The sequence below is a fragment of the Rhincodon typus genome, chromosome 12 (assembly GCF_021869965.1).
Source record: "Rhincodon typus isolate 14 chromosome 12, sRhiTyp1.1, whole genome shotgun sequence".
Lineage (NCBI taxonomy): Eukaryota > Metazoa > Chordata > Chondrichthyes > Orectolobiformes > Rhincodontidae > Rhincodon > Rhincodon typus.
This window is the reverse complement of record NC_063343.1, coordinates 1002274-1029333: the sequence shown is the minus strand read 5'-3', so window position 1 is coordinate 1029333 and position 27060 is coordinate 1002274. Positions and strand designations below refer to the sequence as shown.

The following is a 27060-nucleotide window of genomic DNA, read 5'->3' as shown; positions in this document are numbered from 1 at the left end:
GAAGGGCTCTCTGTTGTAGGAAACAATTCTGTGAACCTGTGTCAGACTCAGTTTCATGAAGAGGCCCTCACTGGGTGGGATGGATCTTGGCATGTAATTTACATAGGGTCATGAGTTGGCATGACATATGGCATGGAGAGTTGGTGTGAGAGTGCTGGGGCACGAGGGGGATATGGGCTAGAGAGGGCTTAACGTCTTGCAAAATGATCAATAGCCCTTGCAGCCACTTACAATGAGATTGGGGTGCCAGCCCTGACTCCATTCTGTACCCACTCCCCAAAAATTAACACCACGATTTTCAGAGCCCATGTTCTCAAGGTAGGAGCGTCCCAGTGGGGAATTTCCAAACTCAAGCCAGCTGCCACAGGAGCTAAAAATGTAGCCCTGGAGTAAGATGCCTGGGCTCTTAGCCAAAACATAATGATGCTTGAACATAAAACAAGTACCTCTCCTGAAATGCCCGAATCCCTGCCGGATGGACATCTCTGGCTGTGAGATCTTTGGTATCAACTTCACAACATTTACACAATGCTAAGTGGTTTCAGAATCTTGGCATTTTCTGATAGGGATACCACAAACAGTCCAGATGATTGATGTTTATCTTGCCATGAAATAGGAAGAGTTTTTTTTAAAAACAGTGGAAAGTTATCAATGAGTGGCTGATATTTTAGAAAGCACTTTTTACATGTTCAACCATCAATATAGGGCTCATCACAAATGTGATTGTACCTGGAGGGCCAGGGGGATACGAGATGCCAAGGAAGTTGCTTTGGGGAGCAACCTTTGCATGGAAAGCATGAGGAACCATGGGGTTTTTGGGGAATACAAAGGACCATTGGTTGATGTTAAGAGTAGATATTGGCATACAGCATGAAGTGTTAACATCATGCACAGCTGCTGAACAGCCTAGAGCTGGAACAGGGGTGGGGTGGTACTTGGGGGCTCAATAACCATGGCTTGGGATAACTAGGCGCCAACTGAGCCAGGAGTTCAGCCCAGTGAATACAGCATGCCAACTCATCTTAGAGAGCACTGATTACCAAATCCACAAGATCATTCTCCCACCTCAGTGGTGCCATGAATATCCATTCAATTAAAAACTTTAATATTATACTCTAAAAATCATAAGGTCTGTTTCCAAGCTGTATGACTCAGTCTAACTAGTCCATGCCAAACATGTTCTCAAACTAAATTAGTCCCACCCACACTGCACTTGGCCCATACCCCTCCAAACCCTACCTACTCAAGTACTTATCCAAATGTCTTTGAAACTGTACCTGCATCCACCACTTCCTCTGGAAGTTCATTCCACACTGACCACTGTGTTAAAAAAAAGTCCAACTCTGCAACACCAGCTATTCATCATTTAACATCTCCCACATCCAACCACATCACAGGTTTCTTTTTCTAAAAATCCCTTATCCCAATTTCACCTGGTTTAAATAAAAACCAAAAAAGCCAAAAGAACTCAGGTTTGAGGAAGGGCCACCAGACCCAAAACATTAACTGATTTTTTTTTCCTTCGTAGATGTGGCCAGACCTGCTGAGCTTTTCCAGCAACTTCTGTTTATTTTCACCTGTAAAACCTATTAGATTTCTGACATTTCCCAACACTGATAGAAAGGCCTTAAAAGTCTGTTCTAATTCTCTCTTCACAAATACTGCTTGACCAGCTAAGTATTTCCAGTATTTTCTAGTTTCATTGCAGTGGGCATATTCAGGCAAGTGGATTATCTGCAATCCAGGATATTCTGATCCATCCTAGTACTGTGCAGAACAGCCACACAAGGCTCCACCTAAATAAATCTCAAGTTGTGCAGGAAAATGGAGGCTTTTTCTTTTAAAAAAAGGAAGCAGGTTTAAAATCTTTGTTGGCAAATTAATAGCAACTCAGGCTGTAAAGTACTTCAGAGTGGGAAGCTGATTATCTCGAAGGAGAAAAAGCATTCCAATTCTTATGGAGAATTATACACTGCGCACAGAGTTGCAGTGACCTACAGAGTCCTCAAATGACTGACACCACCGCTGCCCGCTGCCCCCTGCCCCCCGCCCCTGCCTCACCCCTCACCAACCATCTCTATCAATCTAGTTGCACCTTACTGGACTAGGTTAAAAAAATTCCAACACTACTGATCCTTATTTCTAGATTTTGCACTCAAAACTAGCTACTTTGTAGTTCTGGATTAACTCAGTAAAGCTGTGTGCCTTTTCCAGCCAAGCTGATGTTTCCACAAGGAACGAGACACACAGTATGTACTTCAAACCATCTACTCCTTGCCAATAGATCATAGCATGCCTTTTAGCATAGGACAAGTCACACAAGTTTTCATTTATGCAATAAGCAAGTGATCAGGCAGCTTACTGTTATTACAGCTGTCTGATCAAGTCTCAAGCTGCTATTGTACAAGAGTGCATACGATAACTATCACTGCCAGCTGTGGGAGGAAGCTGGCAGAACAGTCACTGTAATTACTTACATCACTTTCTTTGGAAATACTGTCATCAGATTCAAGAGGGCTCCTCCAGGAACAGAGGGAAAAAAATGCACTGATGGAGACAGGAAACCCCCTGCTTCAGCAGATTCCATAGACAAAGATCCTACCCCTCCTCACACAGACACACAATTGGTTCTCAGGGGCACAACTGAGTCAGGCCTATCACCTCCAAAGGCCTCAGAGAAAGACCAAAACTAAGCAGCAGCCTTGGGAAGACACACCCTGGTTCTCTGATAGTTTGATAAAAAGCTGTTGGGTCCTCATACCTCACCCATACCCATGCTCCCTCACCATTTATCCTCTGTCCATGACATTTCATACCCCAATGCCACTTCATACCTTTGTCACTGCCACAGCCACTTATCCAGTATGACCCACTGACAAACCTCAAAGAAAAACTGTTTGCAGATGAAAATCTAAGACCCCTCTCACTTATACATTTGATAGAGTTACGACTCAAATTCATCAAACCAATTCAAAAGATGCTAAATGTTCTCAAATGGTTAACTTGTTATAAAAAGAAATTTCCATTCAGTAATTACATCAGAGAGAGAGAGCTACTCCTTTAATAGCCTCTTAAAACTGTCCAACAAAATGTGACCTTAGTTTCCCTGCTGTAGTAAGTGGCTTTGGAACATCAGTCACAAAAAAAAATCATAATGGAGACAACAAGATGTAGAGCTGGATGAACACAGCAGGCCAAGCAGCATCATAGGAGCAGAAAGGCTGACGTTTCAGGCCTAGACCCTTCATCAGAAAATGATATGAAAATGAAATGAAAATGAAAATCATAATGGACTCAGATGTTACAATAACAGCCCTTGGAAAGTGTCAATAAGGTAGCCTGATCCTGCAGCAAACAGAAATGGTATTTTTTTTTATTAATCTATGCCAAATTACCCATAATTCAATGCATTCCAGCAGAACATGCATTTATACTCTAACTGGGAGCTGCAGCTGGGATTTTTTCATGTTTATAGAGCTGGAGATTTAAAATAACTTCAGATTATGACATTGACAGACCTTATCCAGTCTTCAAGAATATTTCCATCTCTTCCATAAATTTCTGGTTCCCACACTGCAGGCTAAGGGCCTGTGATTGATGAAAATGGGGTCTGTTTGGGCTCAGCATTAATTTTGAAAGTGCAGTTACACTTGGGTTTCTCATGTATTCTTGCCCACTGCCTTTCCCTGCTGAAAATACTGGAATTTGCTGGAAATATGGGAGGGAGTTCAGTGTCTGGTCTCCCCCACCCACTTATAAAGGCCTCCAAAAAAGGTGGCCAGACCATGTGAAAATCCTTCTATTAGTATGTGCAAAGTTTTTAACATAGCACACAGCTTCACTATGCATTGTTTAATAGTAAATACGTAGTTGTATCACATGTTCCTGAATCTAAGCAGGCAGATGGGATAATGAGGGACTGGGTGGAAGCAACTGTGGAAACAGCAGGGCTTTTGTTTTGTGACTTTACAGGGAAGACAGAATGAAAACTTGGCAGCAGTTAAGTCTTCCAATGTCACCCAAAAAGGTTGTTTGTTCAACGAAGTTTCACTTTCATTTTATGCAGACATTTGTGTCACCGTGCCAGTGGTCAAAGCAGCTGTCAGATCACATACTAACTTCTACATGGTCACTGATTGACTCTCTTCATGGGACATCAATAACTGTTTTAGGTTTCACTTTTCCTGTATGCCACACAGGACCTTTGTTTAAATGTGGAAGGCTTGCAAAAGTCATGGTACTACCATCTGGTTTACTTATAACACAATGTGCACAACCATCTGATTTAGTAGTTAAGTTCACATCATAATGCTGTACGAGGCTTGATCATCCTCATTTTATCCAATCTGTATTGGTGATATCTGTAGAGGATATACTTTTCCTATAACCTGCTGGCCACATTAACATTGTAGCTTCTATGAATGGCACAGACCTGGAGTGCCCAGATATTCATCCAAATGAAGGAGGATTAGCAAGTATACAATGCATAGTTTATGGTGACTAGCAAACAAACAGCTTCACTGACTGTAACCACTCGAGTTATCCTATGAAAATTATCACTAAATAGTTCCTCTTTTGTAAAACAAAAGGCTCTGTTTTAATTCTAAAGCATCACCCCTTTCACATAGAATAGCCATAATCATTCATTTAATTCTTATTTTGGGCTTTCTTACTTATTTTGTATTTTCTTCCAAACTACGAGTACGGAGTAAGAGTACGGTTTGAAAACAGCTGAACTACATGACATTAAATCTGTCCACATCGGAAAGTCTCAATGAGGTGGTGTTGCATGATTACAAATCCTGAGGCCTGGACAAATATTTAAGAAAATAGGAGTTCAAATCTCATTTTGACAGTTTGATTACCTGAATTCAGTTAAAGAATCTGAAATTAAAGCTTTTATGAATTAAAAAATTATATTTAACAAATCTAAAAAAAACACTCTAAAATCATGACAGGAAGTCCTCACAGCTTTCTGAAGCATTCCTGAAAATTGCAATTTTAAAGTGAAACACCCTCAAGTAAAACACAAGTTACCATATGAATCAACATTAAAGTGGAGTTAGGTTCCATAGGCCCACCTTATCTGAAAAGAAGTTACAATGTTATACCCTGTAAGTTGAAATACTTTATATGGCTAAATTCCTGCCCTGAAATAACTTCTAAAACAAAACACATTCAAAAATATAAAGTGAGAAAAGGAGAAAAGTGTAACTTTCTACTTTGAGAACCTCCTGCTCCCCACTCCCTGATCCTTCTGATCGCTACAAATCATTCCTCTTTCTGTTCCCATGACTTACAGCAACTCTTCCTGCTTGACCTTCAGAATGGAGCCTGTGGCATTGCTGCTTGAGGTCTGTACCAGGGACAGTCCACTCACCAGATCGCCAAACTGATATGACCCACTCCTGGCCACAATGCAGCTCTGGCACAACAGCACCTTGTGAGGTACACACACACACACCTCTTGCTATCACATCACCCCCGGGATGAGACCAGACATGGAGGAGATGCTCATCCTGGCTGGTTACGAGGCTCCAGCCTCCCTCCTCCTGTCCTCCAAGGCTTAAGCAGCAATCACCCTCCTCCCTGTCAAAAAATTCAATGCCTCTCCAGAATCATTCCACTGCATTTGAACCACAGTCTACCACAGACACCGAGGGTGGATAGAGAGAGACACAGTCACTGAACTAACAGCCTGCCACAACAAAGATATTGGAGCCTGTACAGTCACAAATCATAGTTCCAGACTACAACAATCTTGTCAAATTGCAATTTGCCACAGCACCTTGAGACTTCCTGCTGGGTCATTTGCCAGGCAATCAATCAGTGTGTGTCAGATTGGTGCCAGTGGTAAGGGTATTGATCCCTAATCCAGGTTTGGGGCTTGCCTCCTTTTCCTATCCATAGTGGAGGCAGATTGCTCTGCACTGTACCAGCCTTCAGTCAGAACATCAGGAAATGGTAACAATGATTCTCCAAGCGTGTGTTAGTATTTGTATGCCGTGAGAGGCCATATCACCTGTATTTAGATTTGCATGCCGCATGTATCTCAATAACTAGATCACTCGGTCTTGAAATATGGGTCATGAGCTTACTCATGGTGTGCTTCCAATAGCCAGACGGTCAAGTCTGCATGTGCAGCTTGACTTATCCCTGCAGGGATAGATACCTCTACTTCTACTTGTCTACTTCATAAATTCAAACAAAAACAAAAACTTTGTTGAAGTAAGCTTGCAACGAATGAAATAGCCAACTATTTGCCAGACCAGCAGCACACTCAAGGGTGCAAACGACCTAGGAATTTTAAAAAAAGGTCAAGTTAGACCTGAACCATGTTATATATTTGCAGTTCATGGCTCGTGAACACCAGAAGTGAGGACTGCTGAAACAGACCTCAACAGGGATTCCGAAATGGCCAGTTATCCCATTGAGAATCATTCATCATTGTTATAGATACAATTGGAAAATACAGCGACAAAGGCTTGGGAGAGAGAGCATATCTTCAGAAGGAGGGATTCAGAAGTTTCAGATGTATGTTTAACCTTGAGGCAGTCAGCATATAGCCCTTGTTTAAACTTTTTCACAGAACTATTAGTGATGTAACAGTGCAGAAGTCAGAAGAACAATTTAGATATTTTAACGCTGTTAAGTTTCTGAGATGATGGTCGCAATACACATGCTAAATTCCCCATCTCACCGCTATCATGAAGCATATGGAAGGAAGCTGGGCAAGAGAAAATATGGCCAGAAAGCCTGAGATAAAGCTCTCCGCTTAGAAATGCCATTGACAGAGTCACAGGAGTTGTTCATTTCCATTTTCTTGGATAGGAAATACGTGGAGAGTTTGGCTTTTGAACTAAAATGGGGAAAGTCCAAACTAACCTCATTTAGTGTCTCAACTGTAGCTAACATTTTTATAGCTTGTGGCCAGTGTGTCTCAGGATATTTGACAAAACTATAGACATTTTCCAGCTTTAAAAAGTCATGAGTGCTGAGGCAAGGAATTTCTGAAGCAACAAGATTGATAAAAATAGGGATTGATTTGCTACCGGAGAAAAATAGGAACTGATTATTCAGACCGGGGCAATACACTGGAAGGATGGGTAACTTGGCAAATGTATATGGGATGCTCTGAAGGTCTCGAGACTCAAAACATTAACCCTGTTGCTCTGTCTCCACAACGTAGATGTGCCGGTGTTAGACTGGGGTGGACAAAGTCACAAGCCACACGACATTGAACTGCAAATATCAGCACTGACAATGTCAGTCATGATAGCACAGCACTGACATGGACTTTATAAACACTTTTACACACCGTCTAACACTCCTGGTCACCTGCACGCACTTATCATCTGACACTCTACTCACACCACTTGTTTGGGGATCTTTTGATCTCCCAGCCCTTGATCTTTTTGCCTATAAACTGTGTCTGTGTACCCTGCTCTCTCACTGCACCTGATGAAGGGGCTACGCTCCGAAAGCTTGTGCGATTCCAAATAAACCTGTTGGACTGTAAACTGGTGTCGTGTAGCTTCTGGTTCTCTCTCCACAGATGCTGTCGAGATGTGCGGAGTTTCTCCAACAATTCCTGTTTTTGTCTGTGTGGGCTCACGTCTGGGTGAAGATGTGGATCACCACAATGTGGTGAAGTTGTAATTTGTGCCAGATGAAAATGGGAAGGCTGGCAAGGATAACTTTGGAAAATTTAGTCTGCCATTGAGAGAGACATGGGTTAAGAATTTAACAGCAGAGGGGTCTCATTCTAATCCTTTTTGCTCTTCAATGTGCTTTCATAATACATAAATGTTGTTACGTATCCAAATCTGTAAACTGGCAGAATTTACCAGGAGGAATTAGAGATTGAATAAAAATTTAAGGGCTGGATTAGATTGACAAAATGGAGCCGCTTATGGCATTGAGAGAGATACATAAAAAGTAACATTCTTCTTTACCTTGGACTGGAAACAGTCGCATAAGGGGATCCACTGGTATAAATTTGACCCTCTAAGTTCCTAGCAAAAGGCATTAGCTTTGGGACTGCAGTTGTAGAGTATCTCAGCGACCTCCTCTCCTAGTTGGAGGTCAGCCCTTCAGGACTTGGTCAGCCCTTCAGGACTTGGTCAGCCAAGTCACCACAGAATAGGAATATGACTTGTTTGATCACTGATGTGAACTGAATCACAGCCTTGGCAGAATCTCCAGGCACAATGGAAATTAAATAAAGGTACAATTACAGTACAGTATAAAGGTATGAAACAGATATGGATATAAATCCAAGTTAACATTTTCAGTCCAGTGACCCTTCTTCAGAACACTGCTGAGTTTTTCCAGCAGTTCCTCATTTTGTTTCTGATTTCCAGCATCTGCAGTTCTTCTTTGTTTGGACATGAAGCATTAAAGGGTTAAAACATCGTTAAATTCAAAACCAAGTCACTGTAAATTTGTTGGACATTATGTCGCAGTGCACATACATGTTGCAAGTGAAATGGCTTCTGGTTCCCCAGATTCAATTGTTCCAAATATACCAAAAAGAATCCCTTTCAGAATTAGAAAATAAACCTGGCTGCTAACATTCAGTCCTGTGACTGTAGCTGTCAACGTCTCACTGGTTTTACGTTATCGCACTGCTTTGTGTGTTTGGGCATACTCGGTGCATTTGGAATCAGCTGGGGGTTTAATACAACTAACAGCTTGAAAATGGACAAAGAGAAAAGGAAAAAGAAAGAAGATGAGGTTTATATAAAAAGCTTTGGTGGCAATAGAGTCATAATGTTCATCCCATGGTGCAGGGAGTGATGATGCAGTAATTAAACCAATAAAACCTGCATCCATCAATTAAACAAAAACAGTCCTTGGAATCAACAATCCATCAACAATTAAACTGTTCCTAATAGAATCAGGCTCTTGTACCATTTTAATATATTAAAAACTGAATTAAAATCGACCCAAACATAAAAGCTGCATTAAGCAGTTGTCTTACTACAAGATGGTAAGAGGGCAAGTGAGAACTGTCCATGGGGTAATTCTCTACTGTCGGTAACCTCAATACATGATTATTATGGGTCCAATGTGCATGAACGCCAATTTTATTATAGCATCATTGTGTAAGAACTGGCAAGGTTGTTCTGTCCTCACTCTTTGTATTTCATACCCACCAGCTCCATTTTGTTTACCAGTTTCTACTGTTTTTCATGCATCACTCCTTCACCCCCCAAACCCCTTCTTGTACCCCTTTCTCAAATTTTTCTCTCGACATTTATCCAAAACTCTGGCATCCCTGTATCTCTCTGCAGTCCCTCATGTCTGAGCATGGGCAAGTAAAACTCTGGGTTGACACAAAGTAAACAATGAAATTGGAAAGTATGTGAACAATGGTTTCCAAAAAAATGACAGACTGGCTGAAACTTAAAAATAGAACAAAAACAAATTTTAAAAAAGCAGCATTAAAATGATGAAGGAAAATAACATAATATCACAAAAACAAATGATCTGCAAATGCTAGAAATCAGAAACAAAAAACAAATTGCAGGAAAAACTCAGCAGAACTGGCAGCATCTGTGCAGAGGAAGCACAGACTGGTACAAAAACCAAGATCAACATTAGATTTGAAATTTGAGGAGTCCATTCAGAAGTCCAAAAACTGATGAAGAAGCTGCTTTTGAACCTGTTGGCATGTGTTTTTTTTTTTTTACACTTTTGTATCTTCTGCCTGACAGAAGATTTAACATTGGAAGAGATTTAACCAGGGTGGGAGGGGTCTTTGATAATGTTGGCTGCCTTCTGTGGCAATGAGAATTAGCTTAAAATATCAGTACACCACAAACAACATTGAGATACTATAAATTTAAAACAGTAAAACAACTTTTTTAAAAAAGTAACCACAGCAAGCAGCAACTAGTGAAATAATACCACCTCAAAAGAAAACATTAGTGATAGGGCAAAAGAATAGAGGATTGGACATCTTGGAGAAAACAATTCTCAAGATATGGAACTGCATCAATACTAAATCGCAAGATGAACAAGTAAATACACTACTGTGTTCAACTGGACCTTTACCTGACTATGTTATGAAACACCAAAATATGAAAGACATAGGTACTTTTGAAGATGTTCTAACAGCTTTTGATAATTATTTCAATCAGAACAAACAAGGTTCTTGAAATAGCAAGACATAGCAGAAGAGGTTAGCATTCAGGGGACTCCAATATTAACATGTACAGATTAGTGTAGAACTACAACTATGGAATTTTGAAAAGAGAATTCAGGAGACAAAAGTTGCTAAAATTATTGATGAGTTTTGACAGATTTATTAGCCCGAAGGAAGATTTGTCTTTGGAGACAGACAGACATTTAAATTATGTGGAAGCAGAAACCAGGAAGTCTGGGAAACTTGGAGAAAAAGGACATACTTTACACATGGGCCAACAGACTCTGTCCATTTTATAAAGTATAAGCAATCCACAATCACACGTGACCAAGTTAGCACAATGAATTGGCCAAATAGCAAACACTAGGAGTCAGTGACAGAATTTACTTCATTCTGCATCAGCAATAGCAAAGGGATCATCATGCACTAAAAAAGTTCACTGATCCAGCCACATTATTGATTTGATGAATTACAGTCACACCACCAAAATACAGTGAAAAGCATGGTTTGCATGCTAAACAGATAAATCATACCTTAAGTACGTCAGGATACTAGAACAGAATGCAGAATACTGTTACAGCTACAGGGAAGGTGCAGAGAAAGTAACTCTAACAGGAGGTTCGTTCATAAGTCTGGTAACAGCAGAGAAGCTGTTCTTGAATCTGTTGACATGTGTTTTCATACTTTTGTATCTTCTGCCCGATGGGAGAGAGTATAACCGGGGTGGGAGGGGTCTTTGATAATATTGGCTGTTTTCTGGAAGCAGCAGAACGTATAGATGGGATCAATGGAAGGAAGGCTGGTTTGTGTGATGGACTGGGCTGTGTTCACAAATACTTTAGCTACAAGAACAGGTAAGAGGGTGGATATTCTGTGGTAATTAACTCACATTCTAACATCGCTCAGCTAAATGACACAATTCAGGACTGTGATGAAAAAAATTCCATAGCACCAAAACAACTACTCTCCAATTGCCAGGATGAGTGCAGTGGCAAAACCTCTTCAGAAACTCAACACAATTGAGAACAAAGCAGCCCACATTTCATCCACGATTGGCACATTATAGCTGTAGCACATACCATCTATAATTTCAACAGGAGCAATGCACAAAGGTTTAATTAACAGAACCTGTATTGCCTAGGAAGAGTGCAGCAGATACATGGGACACCATAAAATGCAAATTCCTCTCATAGTCACACAGCATCCTGTCTTTGAAGTACATCACCTGTATGTCACTGTTGCTGAGTCAATGTTTCAGAACTGCCTATATAATCGTGCTCAGAGTACAATCAGTACATGGACTGGAACAGTTCAAAAAGGCAGCACGTCACCCCTTCTCCAGAATGTTTAAGAGATGGTCAATAATTATAGGTCTGGCCCCATACATACCCCAAGATTAGATTGTTTACAATGAAAGTTTGTAGATTGCCAGACAATTTTACAAAACCAAGAAATTACGAAAGAACAGTTCCAGAAGTGGTAAAGCTGGTTCCTGGCTAATTTAGTGAGCAACATTATTTTGTGAGCCACATAGAACTAAGTTCCACGTCAATTCTCAGTAATGCTGTGTTAGCTACTCACAGTTGGTTAGCAGAACGACTGTTACAAGTTTCAGGAGTCTCCAGGATGAGACAGGGTTCTTGAACTACCATAAACTAATTGAAAAAAGCCAAAAGAACAATGCTGAATTTACACAGACTGGACTTTGCAACCACTGAACTATTTTTGAAGTGTGCACTAACTTATCATATTTAATTTTGCAATCATTGAAATAAATTTCATCTGCAAAAAGAAACAAAGCTCTGAAAATATTTTATATCAGAAGCACACCCCCAGATAAAAGCAAATTTGTAACTACACAAAGAAACAGCGAGCTGTGAGCTGCCATTATGCACAGATGGAGCACTTCCTTACACATAGAGCATCACACAAATATGAGAGATTTATTTATAGCCTTCATGACCTGTCCTGGGAATAATCACACACCCAGTCTCGAAATGCATCCCACATTTACATAAACATTAATATTTGGAAATAGAATCTGATGTTAAAGGATAGACAGATGATTTTGCACTGTAATGAAATTAAAAGGGCCACACTTGAACCTATGAACAGGCTGAAAGAAGTTGCACAATTAAAAGGTAAATGCAGATAACAGACCATCTTAGCTCTTTCATCAGCAATGACCTTACAGTCCCTGCAATAACATCCAATCGCTTGTAAGTTGCCTCAACAAACCTAGCCATATGTTGATCACCCCAGGCCTGTTGCTGGAGGCTCACGAACAGCATTTCCATTCTGCCGTCAATTAAGACCCTTAAGTTGGCAACTAATGTTGGGAGTGGCAAGGAAATTTGTGAAGGGTTGGTCACATGCTGGGAGGAGGGTTCCCTCCTGCAAAGACACTCAAATGACTGAGCAAGGGGCACAACCTTGGAAACAGTTGTTACAAACCCATTGCCCTTACTGCTGACAACCCTCAACTGATGTTCCCCCACCACCATCACCACCCACCCACAGCCTCAGATCTAGTGACAGTTCCAGATCTTAGGTACACGTCTCACTGACAGCAGACCCTTTGGAGCCATGGAGGGGGCAGTCACTGTGCAATTAATTATCGAAATGAAAATTAGTTTTGCATGCTATCCGTAAAAGAGGAGGCATGGGTCTCTAGTCAGCACTCCAGCCTGTTCAGAACATGCTCATTGCCTCGAGTAAATACTGCCCAGTTTTACTCTCCTTACTTGGTCTGCTTTAATTGCAAATACAAACAAATGCCAGATTAGCTGCAGCATTCGGCTGAGCCACACAGCTTGTGCGTGCTTGGATTTCTTCTCAATTCAGGCAGTGATCAGTCTGCCATACAAACACAGCCTGTCCCAGTATAGTCACAGGCAAGCATGTGGTCCTGCCATATTAACATGTAAATCACCCCACCGACTCACCTGCTCCCCGTATCCCCAATGGTATTCAGAAAAACAATTTAAAAACCTTTTCCTGAGGAAGGTGAAGGCAGTGGGCAACAGCCAGATGGGTGCAGCTCCAAAAAAACACTCAAGGACAAAACAGCCCACTTGATTGGCACCACATCCACTCCCTCCAAACTGCTCAGTAGCAGCAGCGTGTATTATCTACAAGATGCACTGCAGAAATTCACCAAAGATCCTCAGGCAGCACCTTCCAAACCCACAACTATCGAGAAGTACAAGGGCAGCAGATATATGGAAACATTAACACCTGCAAGTGCCCCACCAAGTCACTCACTGTCTCGAGTTGGAAATATATCGCCGTTCCTTCAGTGTTGCTGGGTCACAATCCTGGAATTCCCTCCCTAATGGCATTGTGGGTCAACCCAAGGCAGGTTGGCTGCAGCAGTTCAAGGAGGCAGCTCACCCCCACCTTCGAGGGCAACTAGGAACAGGCAATAAATGCTGGACCAAGCCAATGACACCCACCTCCCGCGAGCAAATAAAAGATGCACATTGTCACTGCCCTCCCATGCATAAGATAAAAATAGCCTCTCAGCAAAGGATTTCCACACAAACAGTGAGAGGCGGCACACAATTGTTTACTTCCTACTCTCTTCTCAAAAGAGTACAGACCGTATGAGCTTACAGAATTAGAACACAGGAAGACCATTTGGCCCCTTGTGCCTGCTCTGCCATTCAACAAGATCCTAGCTGATCTGGTTGTGTTTCCAGTTCCATACTCCCAACTATCCCAATAACCCTCGATATTCCCCTTCCCAGCAAAAAAACAATGTATAACCGCACCTCAAGCTGCCTGAGGCAGTGAGTTCCAAAGCCACACAGTCCTTTAAGAGAAAGGAAATTCACCTCATCTCCGTTCAATTAAAAAAAGTGACCTCTGATTTAAAAACAATGCTCTTTAATACAGAATTGACCAATAAGAGGAAACAACTTTCCATGTCAAAACTCAAAATATAGTGCCTGCCATTTGATATCAATCCATGATTGGACAACATTTCATAAATAATAAAGGCAAAATACTGCAGACGCTAGAAATCTGAAATGAACACAAAATGCTGGAGAAACTCAGCAGGTCTAGCAGCGTCTGTGAAGACAGAAATAGAAACATTTCAAGTCCTGCAAGACTCTTCTTCAAAATCCTGAAGATTACCTTTGAATCTAAGTTTAACGTACGAAATGGCCACAAATAAAAACAAGAACTTAAGAGGTTTTAAGTTTATCATTAACCTGAGATAGTAAATAATGAGCCTGGACATTTTTCAGAAAATAAATGAAAATAAATGCATTACTGGCAAGTAACCACAAAGCATATCACAACATTCATGGCATCCAGGCAAAATTGAACTGTTTAAATCCATTCCACTTCCAGCAAGTACAGCAGAATTCAGCTTCTAGAAAACAGTGGTAGTGTCCCTACCTCTGGCCAGGAGACTGGGGTTCAAAGTCCCACCTACTCCAGAGGTGTGTAAAATCAATTTGTTCAAAGTTGTTTAGAAAATATAAACTACATAACAAGGATTGGGCTCTGTGGTGCAATGGTAATGTTCCTACCTCTGAGTCAGGAGGCCAGGGCTCAATCCTACCTGTCCTGGATATGTCTCATCACTTGCCTGAGCAGGTTGATTGAAATATACGTTACAAAGAAAGGTGGGTAAAGTACGGTTTAGGGTTAAGTAGTGGCAGACGAAACACAACCTGGCAAAAGTTAAAATATGACACATAGCAGAGGTTTTGGGGGAGGGGTGAAATAATTATGTTGTCAAGTTTGAAAGGCAAGGGTAGACTTGATCCCAAGTAACCTTTGAGCTGTAATTAACAAAGCTGATGGAAAAAAGTGAATTATGCAAATCACCCCAAAAAGGATAGTTTAAACTGTGCAGTAGATGTGTACAAACAAGAAAGCCATACAAATAGTGCAAAGCTGAAATGCTGCTTAAAGTCAAACTGCAACAGAAGGAAAAGAGATTAAGCATTTAAATTAATGGAAGGCAAATGCTAGAGGTCCAAGATCTCAATATGTGGAAAGCGATTGTTACAAATAGGACGTGTGTAACATTGTTGCATATTGGGACTGTTTCTTTTGGACATAAAACGGAATCATAATGGGACCTTTTCTAAATCTTATCTACCAATCTTCGTTGTTAAGAGTTAAAGGGGACTTGGGTTGTCTTATAGAGAAAAAGATGCGCAATATTCACACCTATCAACAATGAGCCAATCAGCTATGCTGACAGTGGTTAAAATGTTAAATTTCTAAATCCCAGCTAGGGAGTGTTAGGAATGTTAGTTTAAGGTGTGACCATTTGTAACAGCTCTTTATTTCATTCTAGTATAGAATAGATTTGGGGGTCTAGCATTTCTACCTGGATATTAGGCCCATGTGATTCACATTGATATAGAATGCAAATGGTTTTAAGAGGAAGGGTCCACTGGGAGACACTGAAGGATCAATTTACAGGTTTTCCCTAAAATGTCACTGAACCTCAGACTGGGTCAGTTAGCAATATTCCAGAAGACAAAGAGAAAGCAACATAGAACTAAAGGTAATTAGTTTCCATGACTGACTACATGGGTAGGTAGGAGCTCAAGCTCAGTTGAAGAGAACAGGCTTGTAACAATTTTTTTTTAAAAAGTGGGATAATTTGCCTAGCTTTGGTTAGAGGGAACCTCCAACTTATCCTTTATTGTCAAAACCAGTTGGGGAGTAGAAGCTATTTGCCTGGAAAACAAGATTAAAATAGAGCTGAGAATACTTTGGACAAGTTCCTGATAATCAAAGTGTTTACTTAAGGGATAAAGAAATAAACATTGGAGGAAGAGTTTAGGTAGTTTTAAATTGTTAAATGGGAGATCTTTCCATGGATTAGATTGATTAAATATTGTTTCAGTAGTTAATATAATGTTGCTTTTAGTTGTTTGTTATAGAAAAAAAGTCCTAAAAGTTGAAGTTCTCCTGATCCTTTCAGTCAGTCACTAGAAGTTTGAAAACCTTACCAAAAATGATCGGTTTCTGTAGGGATCATAACAGAATTCTTGGTGAGGCAAGAACACCAAAAGAAAGTGGTACTATTTAGAAAGCTAGATGGTTTGACAGATCTGGGAGGCTGCAGATCTTTCTGAACAGTGGAACTGAGACACCTGTGTTTATCTTGTCACTTTTGTGATTAGAACAATGAAATAAATGCTGCTGTTTGGATTTCATGGACACCCACCAAAAATAAAGACAAAGTAATCAATGAAACATTTTTGTCACATCCCAATCATTTCTACTGGAACTCTGAGATTTGAAGCAAGAGATAAAATGATCAACATCAACAAGGATATCTGATGTCAGACTACAGCACAGACCCACTGGAGACAGTGGTAATGGTGATTTATAATTGGAAGGGAAACAAAGCTGGACAGGAATAAGGATCATTAGTGAGCCCCTTTTTCCAGATTAAGACTAGCTGAACATCTTGCTTTTTTGCATTCTGGATTGATGACCAAACATAAACATACTTCTCTTCACTTATTACAGGAACATTCAAAACAGGAGTGAGTTATTCTTTTTATTTAATATTGGAAAGTAAAGGATGGAAAACAATTTTCCTCAATGTACTGTCAGGATTTAAAACCATAAAAAAGCCATCTGCTATAAAGAATTTATTCATCAACAGGACAGATATCCAATCTCACATCTGTATACACTAAAATGAAAACACTATATTATCATCCTCCCCACATTCTCATCTAGATCACTTGTACACATCACAAACAGTAAAAGAGAGCCAACACTGATCCCTGTGGTATACCACTGGACACCAGACACAAACAGCCCTCTACCACCACTGTCTGTCTCCTACCACTATGTGCTTTTACCTTCTTTATTAGTCTCCCATGTGGGACCTCATCAAAGGTCTTTCAGAAATCCTATGTTACACCAACTGCACTACCCTTATCTACATACCTGATCATTTCCTTTAAAAATTCAGTCAAGTGTGTTTTTCATGAACCTCCCCCTGACAAAACTATACTGACTATCCCTGGACAAACCTTCCCTTCGGTATTCCAGTCCTCCAGCACCTCCCCTATGGCCAGAACCCCTGTAATTTCTTTCCTTGCCTCCCACAGCAGCCTGGGATACAACACATCCAGACCCAGGGATCTGTCCCCTTTTAAGCCAAAACTGCTTCACTCCCCATGTCAATCTGCTCAAAAACCTCAGTCCCTCTTCCCAAATTCTGTACCTACTTCCTCCTTCCCCAAGTAAAGACGGATGTGAAGTATTCCTTTAACACATTACCATTACCCTCCACCTCCACACACAGGTTGGTCCTTAATGGGCCCTACTTTTCCAATGGTTATGCTCTTCCCCTTGATACACTTGTATAATAAGCTGGGATTCTCCTTCATTTTACCCACCAGTGTTTCCCAACCATGCATCCCTCTTTGGTGTCCAATTGCTTTCCTAAGGTCCCCTGTGCATTCTGTATCCCACAACGACCTTTGCTCCCTCTGTACTCCTCTCTTCCTTCTTATCGAATCGCCAATATTCATAAATATTCAGGGCTTGTTCCTCCTACATTGCACCCTAAGGGAACATTTGGGCCTATACTCTCCCAATTTCCTTTTTGAACACCACCACCTGCCCCACCCTCTGGATGAAGCCATGCTGACTCAGCCCTATTTTACCACGCACTTCCAAGTACTCCACAATCTCATCCTCACCATTAGGCTCTAAAATCTTAGCAACAACTGAGGTCAGGCTAACAGGCCTATTGTTTCCTAACTTCTGCCTCCCTCCCTTCTCAAAACAGGGGTGTTACATTAGCGATTTTCCAGTCCTCTGGGAAACTCCCTGACTCCAGTGATTCCTGAAAGATCACCACCAATGCCTCTACATTCTCCTCAGCTATCTCCTTCAGAACTCTGGGGTGTAGTCCATCTGGTCCTGGGGATTTATCCACCTTGACCTTTCAGATTCCCAGCACCTTTTCTTTAATGATGGTCACCACACACTTCTGCCCCCAACTCTCAGAGTTCTGGTATGCTGCTGGTGTCTTCCACTGTGAAAACTGACACAAAGTACCCATTCAGTTTCTCTGCAATTTCTTTGTTCCCCATTACTATTTCTCCAGCCTCATTTTCGAGCAGTCCAGTGTCCACTCTTGCCTCTCTCTTAGACATCTAAAACACTCTTGCAATCTTCTTTTAAATTAGTCTCATATTTCATATTCAAACCTGTTAGTGCTGAAGGAGCCTGAGCCCTTGTCTGTCTCCTGGATCTTTCTAGCTACCTCACTCGTAGTCACACCCTACCATCCCTGACCACTGACCAAAATAGCGGTGGTTAATCTAAGGGGATGTGACTGCCTCCTGAAACACAGCATCCAGGTAATTCTCCCCCTCCCTTACGTGTCGTAGTGTTTGAAGATCAGACCACAGCTCATCATCTGAGCCAAAAAGTTTCTCAAGCAACCTACACTTCTTACAGATATAGTCACTACAAACCATAATGGGGTCCACCAGCTCCCACATCATGCAGGTACAGCACGTGGCCTGGCCCTATATCTATCCGATTTACTTAGTCCTTAGCCTAATTTTTAAAAAATTTTCTACTGGTCTTTTAGCTTGTAATTCATAAATATTTCTATTTGCCATCAGTCTGAAAGTAATCTTTCACATGTAGTCAACTTAGCAGCTATCACCAACCAATGAACTTACAGTTTACCTACAATGTCAGTTTTGTGCTGGGCCCTAGTCGTGAGCTTTAATATATCATGTTGGAAAAGAAACACCTTACAGACCACAACCCAATAAAAGCAAGAAAAAAGCACCTTTTCCCCTCTGCACCAGATTTCCAACACGTCTCAGGGGTCTGCAAAGCTTACTGATGATGTGCTTTCAACAGGCTCACTCTTAAATAGGGCTGGGATGTCTCATGCTGGTTAAGCTTCAATACTAATTAACACCTATTAAGGCACTATTCAGGCTCCGGTGATTGGCCAAGAACTGTCTCTCATCAGCTACCTTATTAACCTTTACACTAGATGACTGAATTTTAAACTTTTAAGGAAAAAAAAGAAATATATACCAGTTCTATTTCTACACTGCCTCCAAATTCCCTGAACTATATACTCACTCAGGCTCTGTCTCAGTCTGGATGTGATCCCTGCTTCCTGACTGTGTGAGGCTTTCAAAATGTAATTTGTTAAATAGAAAATTATTTACCAATATCATCCATTACTGCTCTCGGGATTGTATTTAAACCGAGTCTAGGATGTTATCTGAAGCCACAGTCTTTTCTCTGCCATTTGGTAGGATCATGTTCCACCATGCAAGAGGCTGCTTCATAAATTTGGGTCACAAATTGTTTATCTCGTACAGTCAGGCCTGCTTGTTCCATAAACATGGATGAAAGGAGTGGAACATTTCTCCTCCTGACATTAGCATAACCTTTGCATTCCTGAATTCTGGAAAGATAAAACATGACTAGGAGAAGGAGTTAAATTATAAAGTGTAAGAATGACTGGTTTAATTAATGACTGTATATAATGCTTGAAATTGGAATCAAATCTTGCAAACAACCTCAAGTTGATGTAAATAAGTTGATTTTAAGTTTATTCCCAAAATTATGAGACAGGGTTCTCCCTATGTATCGTAGAATGCCTAGATATGGAGATGTCAAAAGCACAAATGGAAAAGTAGCAGCTGACATTCACGTTACGTGAGGGACTAGATTATGGCTCTCTCTGATAACAAAGACAATTTCACTTCCTTAACCTTCAGAGGCACTTCCAACGAGATCTTGGGAGGTCACTGTTAAACTGACATTTAACTGGGCAGCCCCATTAATACTGGGGCTCTAAGGAAAGAGCAAAGACTTGGTATCACCAGCAAGATGCACTGCAGCAACTCACCAAGATTACTTTAACATAATTTCCTCTCCTCTGTGATCTATACCACACAGGACAATAGCAATTAGATTGGGAGATCAACATTACCTCATTCAACAGCACGGTGGCTCAGTGGTTAGCATCGTTGCCTCACTGCGCCAGGGACCCAGGTTCGATTGTCTGTGTGGAGTTTGCACATTCTCCCTGTGTCTGCGTGGGTTTCCTCGGAGTGCTCCGGTTTCCTCCCACAGTCCAAAGATGTTCAGGTTAATAGCCCCATAGTGTCCAGGGATGTGTGGGTTAGCCATAGGAAATGCAGGTTTACAGGGATATGGTAGGGGGTGGATTTGGGTGGGATGATCTGCACAAGGTCAGTGTGAACTCGTTGAGCTGAATGGCCTATTTCCACAGTGTAGAGGTTCTCTGATTCTGGCATGGACATAGACCACCATTCTGTTATGACACCTATGGGAATGTGGAATTCTCCGTGCTGGGAGCAGTATCATATTAACTATCCAACCAACCTCATGTACCATCTTACCGAAAAGCTATATTCCAAATTCAGGCGTAAATAGGGAAGGAAAGTGTACCATTCAAAGGAGAGTGAAGATACAAATAGGGAGGTCTTGCTAAAACAATACAAGGCACTAGCTACCCAGACCACAGCTGGAATATTGTAAACAGTCTGGTCCACTTATCCAAGGAAATACAGAATAGCATTGGAGGTGGTCCAGAGAAGATTCAGTAAATTCATTTCAGGTACGGAGGGATTTTACAAGGAGACGTTGAGTAGGTTGGGCCTGTATTCATTGGAATTTAGAAGGATGAGAGGAGACCTTATTGAAACATAACAAGATTCTTACAGGCTTGACAAGGCAGATGCAAAGGGGCTGTTTCCCTTTGCGGGAAGCGAAGCCCAGAGGGAGTAAGCTCAATCATTTAAGTCAGAGACGAGGCTTTTTAAACTCAGAGGTTAGTGAACCTGTGGAATTCTTTACCAAGAGGACCGTCAAGACTGGCTTGTTAAGTATATTCATGGCTGAGACAGACAGATTTGTAATCAGTATGAGAATCAAGAGTTACAGGGTAAGGTAGGAAAGTGGAGCTCAGGATTATCAAATCAGCCACAATCTCATTGAACAGTGGAGCTGACTCAGGCTCTATTCTAATACCTTACAGTCTTACAGCCAGCCCAGTATTGGGATTGGAATTGGCTGCGAGGGTCACAAATAACGGCTTTGGTCTTCAGTATTTTGTTAGAGAAAAGTATGGCTCATCAAGACAGAAAGTTGGTAAGCACTCTAACAACACAAAAGTACCAGTGCAATGTTAGGGGAAAAAATAATTGAAGGAGATTCCCTGGCTAATTAAGAGGAGAATGAAGTAAGGCTAGTCCATGCAGCTAGATAATTGAGGAACACTGTTGGGGAAGAATAGTGAGGCCACTGCAAAGGCTGCAGACACTTTGAGAAAGATGAAGAGGTCACCATGGTACAACCATGTAATTTGTGACATTGCTTTTGCAGAAAGAAAAAAATCTGATGCACTTGTTCAAACATGGAGATACCTAGAAAGGTGGGCACAATTTTTTGAAGCAACAGCACACGCAAGCACTGGGAAAAAGGGGCCAGTTAGAGACAGCGTGCTAGTTTGTAAGACAGAAGGCTCCAGGCTGGATTTTCTGAAGGTGGGTGACAGTATTTGAGGAGAAAGGACTTGCTTATAATGGTGTTACTTAGCAGAACTCCTCCTGTATGATAGATTACAAATGGGGAACTGGTTGGTAACATTATTTTTCACATCAAACCTATATGCAAAAGGAAATAAGTAATTATCCTCTGTTTATTCAAAGTGAATCTCTAATTTAAAATGAATTGAGCTTTAGTACAGACACAAGTTTACTGACTAGGGTTCTGGAAAACAGGCCTTGCCTTTTATTCAGAGGCAAAATGATCAAAGGCCAAAGGAGAAGCTTATTTCATTGCGACCATAGAGATAAATGAGAATGTTCATTTCCTGGAAAGGAAATCACTTCAAAACATTGAGAAAATTCATCAGTTCTGTGTTCTCAAATAAAATATCATTGATGTTCAGTTTTGAAAATGACTGGTTTCTCTCTACCTCTGATTAGTAATACTGCATTTCATGATTTTGCATACATGATTTCATCAAACCACTCTTAGGGAAATGGCAGTTAAACAGTTATATAGCAGCTTGTCTGAATGAGGAACAGCAATAAATTAGCCTTACAATATCTATTTATTAGGGTAAGCCACCAGATAATGTACAAATTGGAAATTTCTACACACACACTGCAAAATAATAGATCATTTGTATTTTACCAGCTGCCACCAAAATGTGATTACTTATCCAGATCTCCCCACATACCTCATCCCACTCAGTGTTCAGGTAAGAGGAAGTGACACTACCATTACCACAACAAACATGAACCTCTAACATACTCCTGGAATCAATTGCAGAAACAATGTGGAAGCAATTTCTGTTCATTTATTGCAAAATCACTTGCAATTTTTCTATGAAATGCAGAGCATCACAGATAAAGCCAGTCAAGTTGAAGGCACATGACTTGCTCTGCAAAACAGACATTGACAATAATTGACAGAAATGAAGAAGAATAAAAAAACACATGATCTGCAGAACAATGAAACACACATGATCAGTGCACAGCATCTCTAAAGACCCAGGCAGAACCTTCCTTTCACTGAAGAGCAGCCTAGGGCTATATACACCAGCACAGACTAAATAGTTTGAATGGCCTGTTTTTGTGTTATATTCTACACTATTTTAAAGAATGAATCACAGATCTTCCCAAGATTAATTGAATGTCATGAAGCAGAATCTAAAAGACATGAAATTAAAAAGTTAATGGGAGAGATTTTAAAAAGTAGATAAGTGAAAGAGGGGAAAGAAAAAGCAGGAAGAGAGTATAAATTAGATAAATGAAGAACAGGGTATGCCATTCAGCTCTTCAACTCTGTTTCCTATTAAAGAAGATCATGGTTAATTGGCATTCTAACTCCACCTATTTGCCTTAGTCAAATATTAAAGTTATTGATTACAATTGCATCTGCTGCTTTGTGGGGGAGAGCTCTAGAAAGCTGTCGTGTGGCATGCAAAGACTGCTCAACTTCTGTTCTGTATGGTCAGGATCAGATTTTAAGTCTCTGTTCCTTTCTCCTAGACTTGCATAGCAGTGAGAAGGTTTCTCTCTACCTACCCTATTGACGCCTGTCAACATCCTAAAAGCTTCAAACATATCATCCCTTAACTTCTGATATTCCAGACAATATAAATTTAGTTCATAACATCTCCCTTCATAAATTTAACTCTTGGAATCTTGGTAACTTTCTGATGACTCTGTGCTGCATTCTTTCCAAGGTCAATATTTCCTTCCTAAGGTGTAATATACTGAACTCTGCACAATACTCCAGATGTTGTTTCACCAGAGCTTTGTGTAGCTACTGGAAAAATTTGTTTTGTTTTATATTCTAGTTCCCTTATTATATTTCTACTCCTTTCTTTTAATTAATTTGTGCTTAACTGCATTTTATTGATCAATGTAAATGTTATTGATCAGTCCAAAACTAAAGGGCATAGGTTTAACGTGAAGGGGAAGGATTTAAAAGGGACCTAAGGGGCAACTTTTCCACACAGAGGGTTGTGCATGTATGGAATGAGCCGCCAGAGGAAGTGGCGGAGGCTGGTACAATTATGACATTTAAAAGGCATCTGGATGGATATATGACTAGGAAGGGTTGAGAGGGATATGGGCTAAATGCTAGCAAATGGGACTAGATTAATTCAGGATATCCAGTCGGCATGGATGGGTTGGACCAAAGGGTCTGTTTCTGTGCTGCACAACTCTATGTACGTGAACAACTAAATCTCTTTTTACCATTTAAATAATACGCAAATCTATCTTTCTTCAGACAAAAAAGATGATACCCTCACATTTACATGCAATGGAATGCATCTGTTTTGCCCATTCACTTAATCTACCAATGCTTCTTTGTAATATTGTGCTGTTTACACTATTGACAATACCACTGATTACTGTGTCAAACTATAACGTTATTTAGGCTTGGAATAAAAATAAATATTCTGGTAAGTTGAGATCCCAGCACAGATCCTTCAAACTTCACTAATTACTTCTTTCTAATTTGAGTCCATACCCATTATCCCTAGTGGCTGTCTTTACACCTAAGCAACCTTTTTAATCAGGTTAATAATTTATGTTAAATCCATAAGCTTTAATTTTAACCAACAATTGCCAATGGAGAACATTATCAATGCCTTCTGGAAATCTACAAACTCCATCCATTGCTTTAGTTACTTAGAGTTGTACAGCACGAGAACAGGCCCTTTGGTCCAACTCATCCATGCAGACCAGATATCTTAAATTAATCTAGTTCCATTTGTAATTCCTCCATAAATTAATCAAACTCATTAAATTTCATCTACCCTTTACAAATCTATGTTCACACTTTTTAATCAATTCTAAATTTCTCTACATTGCTTCATCATTTTGTCCTTAATTACAGATTCCTGTGATTTCCCTGTAACAGATGTTGGACTAACAATTCTCTAATTTTCTGGTTTACGTCTTAACAGATTTCTTAATCGATGAAGTTACATTTTGAATGTTCTAACCTAAAATAGGAATTGCTGAATCATTGCAAGTCTATGGCTGAAACACTTACCATTTTCTCACTTATTTCTTTTGATATCATTGATAGAAACCATCGGGGGGATTTATTGGTCTTTCATGCCATTACTTTAACTAAAACTGTTTTTTGTTTTTATGTTATTATATTATCCCTGATTCATCATTCATTTAGGAAGACAGGCCTAGAAAAAGTAGGCCTTTTAGCTGCTACACCATTCACAGTTAATCTTGTTGTGGTCTCATCACCACCTCCCTGTCCATAACCTTTAACCTTTCATTCCTTTATCTATTTAGCTCAGCCTTGAATAAATTTAGTGACCCAGCCTTCACTGCCTTCTGTGAAATACAATTCCACGTACAAACCATCCTCAAAATATTTCCCCTGGTATTTCAGGTATACTATCCTCTTGTTCTACAGCAAACAATGGGGAAAATGTAATTACTTAACAAGTCTGCAATTTCTTAATTCCATTTACTCTATTATTCCCGATCCAAATTACCCTTGAATACTCTTTCTCTAAAATAATTGGAAAATTACTTCAGATGCTGATTTGGATATAATTCACAAATTTGGTTTCATATTCTTTTTTGCAGCATTTGCTTTTGGTTTTTTTTTGCTGTTTTCTCTCCCCAGTCTCTTGAATCTGTACTATTCTTTTGCATTTGTATGCTTTTCCTTCAGTTTTATATTATTTTAACTTTTTGTTGACCATTTTGTTTCATAAATAGAGCTTTCACTCCTTGGGGATCTAACACTGTTCTTACATTAAGTTAATCATTTTTGATAACCATTTCTGAGTTGTAGTTTTACTTGATAACTAATCTGATCACCTTGCTGCTGTCAGTGTCTGCTTTAACCTTTTGAAGTGAGCCTTCCAAAGATCTAGAACCTGAGTAACAATACCATGTTATGAGCCTGCTTTTCAAATCTAGTGTTAAATTTGATTATAATATGAATGTTATACAAGTGATCCTATTCTGTTAGATTATCAACTATTTCTGACTCATTCTTCATACTTAAACCTAATGTAGCATGCTCTCTTCCTGGTTCTGGGGCACTTTGGTCCAGAAGGTTAAACTAAACGTATTCAAGAAATTCACCAACTTTGTGATTTGAGCTACTCTACTCTTCTCAACTTATATGATGGACTGGGATGAACAAAGTCAGAAATCCTACGACACCAGGTTATAATCCAACAGGTTTGTTTGAAATCACACAAGCTTTTGGAGCCTCAGTTCTTCTGAAGGAGGCCCAAGGCTCCAAAAGCTTGTGTTTTCAAATAAACCTGTTCACTATAACCTGTTGTCGTGCGATTTCCAATTTATATGAAGAATCGAAATCTCCCATTTAATTTCTGTTTCAGCACCAAACATCTTTAATCTCTGAACCACGAGATCCTGTCATTTCATTACTGCCTGTCTGCAGAAACAGAAAAACTAATTTGAAAGCGACAATAGAAAAATGGAAACAAACTTGAATTCAAGCAAAAGTGTAAATGAAAGAATGAAAAAGACTGAGTGAAGTGTGAATAACAGAAAGGGATTGAGAGAGAGAGAGAGAGAGCACGATAGGAGTTGGCCATGTAACCTTTGAAGTCTATTCTGCTACTTAATAACGTTGTAACTGATCTGAGACCTGTCTCCAATACCCAGCTTACCCCTAAATCTTATTACCTTTGGTAACTGAAATCTATCAATCGCAGATTTAAATTCAACATCTGGCATTTACAAAGGAGAGTTCTAAATTTCTAATACCCTTTGTGTGTAGAAATACTTTCTAATTTCACTCCCGAAAGGTCTGACCTCATTTTTGCCTTTACTTCCCAAATAGTGGGAAGAATTACTTTCTATCCACGCCATCCATTCTCCTTAACATTTTGGAAATTTCAATCAAATCACTTTTCTAAATTCCAGGCAATACAATTTTAATTTGTGTAATCTATTCTTTAGAATGTAACCCATATAGTCCAGGTATCATTCTGGTAAACTTATGCTGCACTTGCTTCACAGCCAATATATCATTCCTAAGCTTTGGTGTCTAGAATTGCTCTTAATACACCTGGCATGGTGTAGTCAGGACTGAGCATGTATTCTCCATCCTTTATTCTTGTCTCTACGTTTAAAGGAAGCACTTCAGTAACACTTTTTGGTTGTCTTCCTATTCTGTTCATGCCATTTTAATGACAGGTCAAGAATGTGATAAACAAGAAAAAATAAGATATTATTTTAACACAAATATTGTTACAATTTCTCAAACTCTGTATTAATCATTCTACCCATGATAGTGAATGGTAATCTTCAATTCACAAACAAAAACACAAATTGCTGGAAAAACTCAGCAGGTCTGGCAGCATC

The 27060-nt window shown here is 40.0% G+C and overlaps 1 protein-coding gene across 5 annotated transcripts in view; it reads right to left on the bottom strand.

The window, feature by feature from the left end:
• LOC109929885 (drebrin) overlaps positions 1-27060 on the bottom strand; it is a 164589-nt gene that overhangs the window by 131508 nt on the left and 6021 nt on the right. Inside the window, exons 1-2 of one of the 5 annotated variants that reach the window (XM_048603990.1) lie at positions 24740-24930; positions 11732-11805 (exon numbers count right to left, since the gene is read on the bottom strand). The exons of 2 other annotated variants lie outside the window; for them this stretch is intronic. In XM_048603990.1, coding sequence (XP_048459947.1) covers positions 11732-11805; positions 24740-24769 — 104 coding nt within the window. In that variant the 5' untranslated portion in view covers positions 24770-24930. Of the gene's footprint in view, positions 1-11731; positions 11806-24739; positions 24931-27060 lie in introns of those variants that run through there. 2 more of the 5 variants (XM_048603992.1, XM_048603993.1) reach the window with 2 other exon arrangements.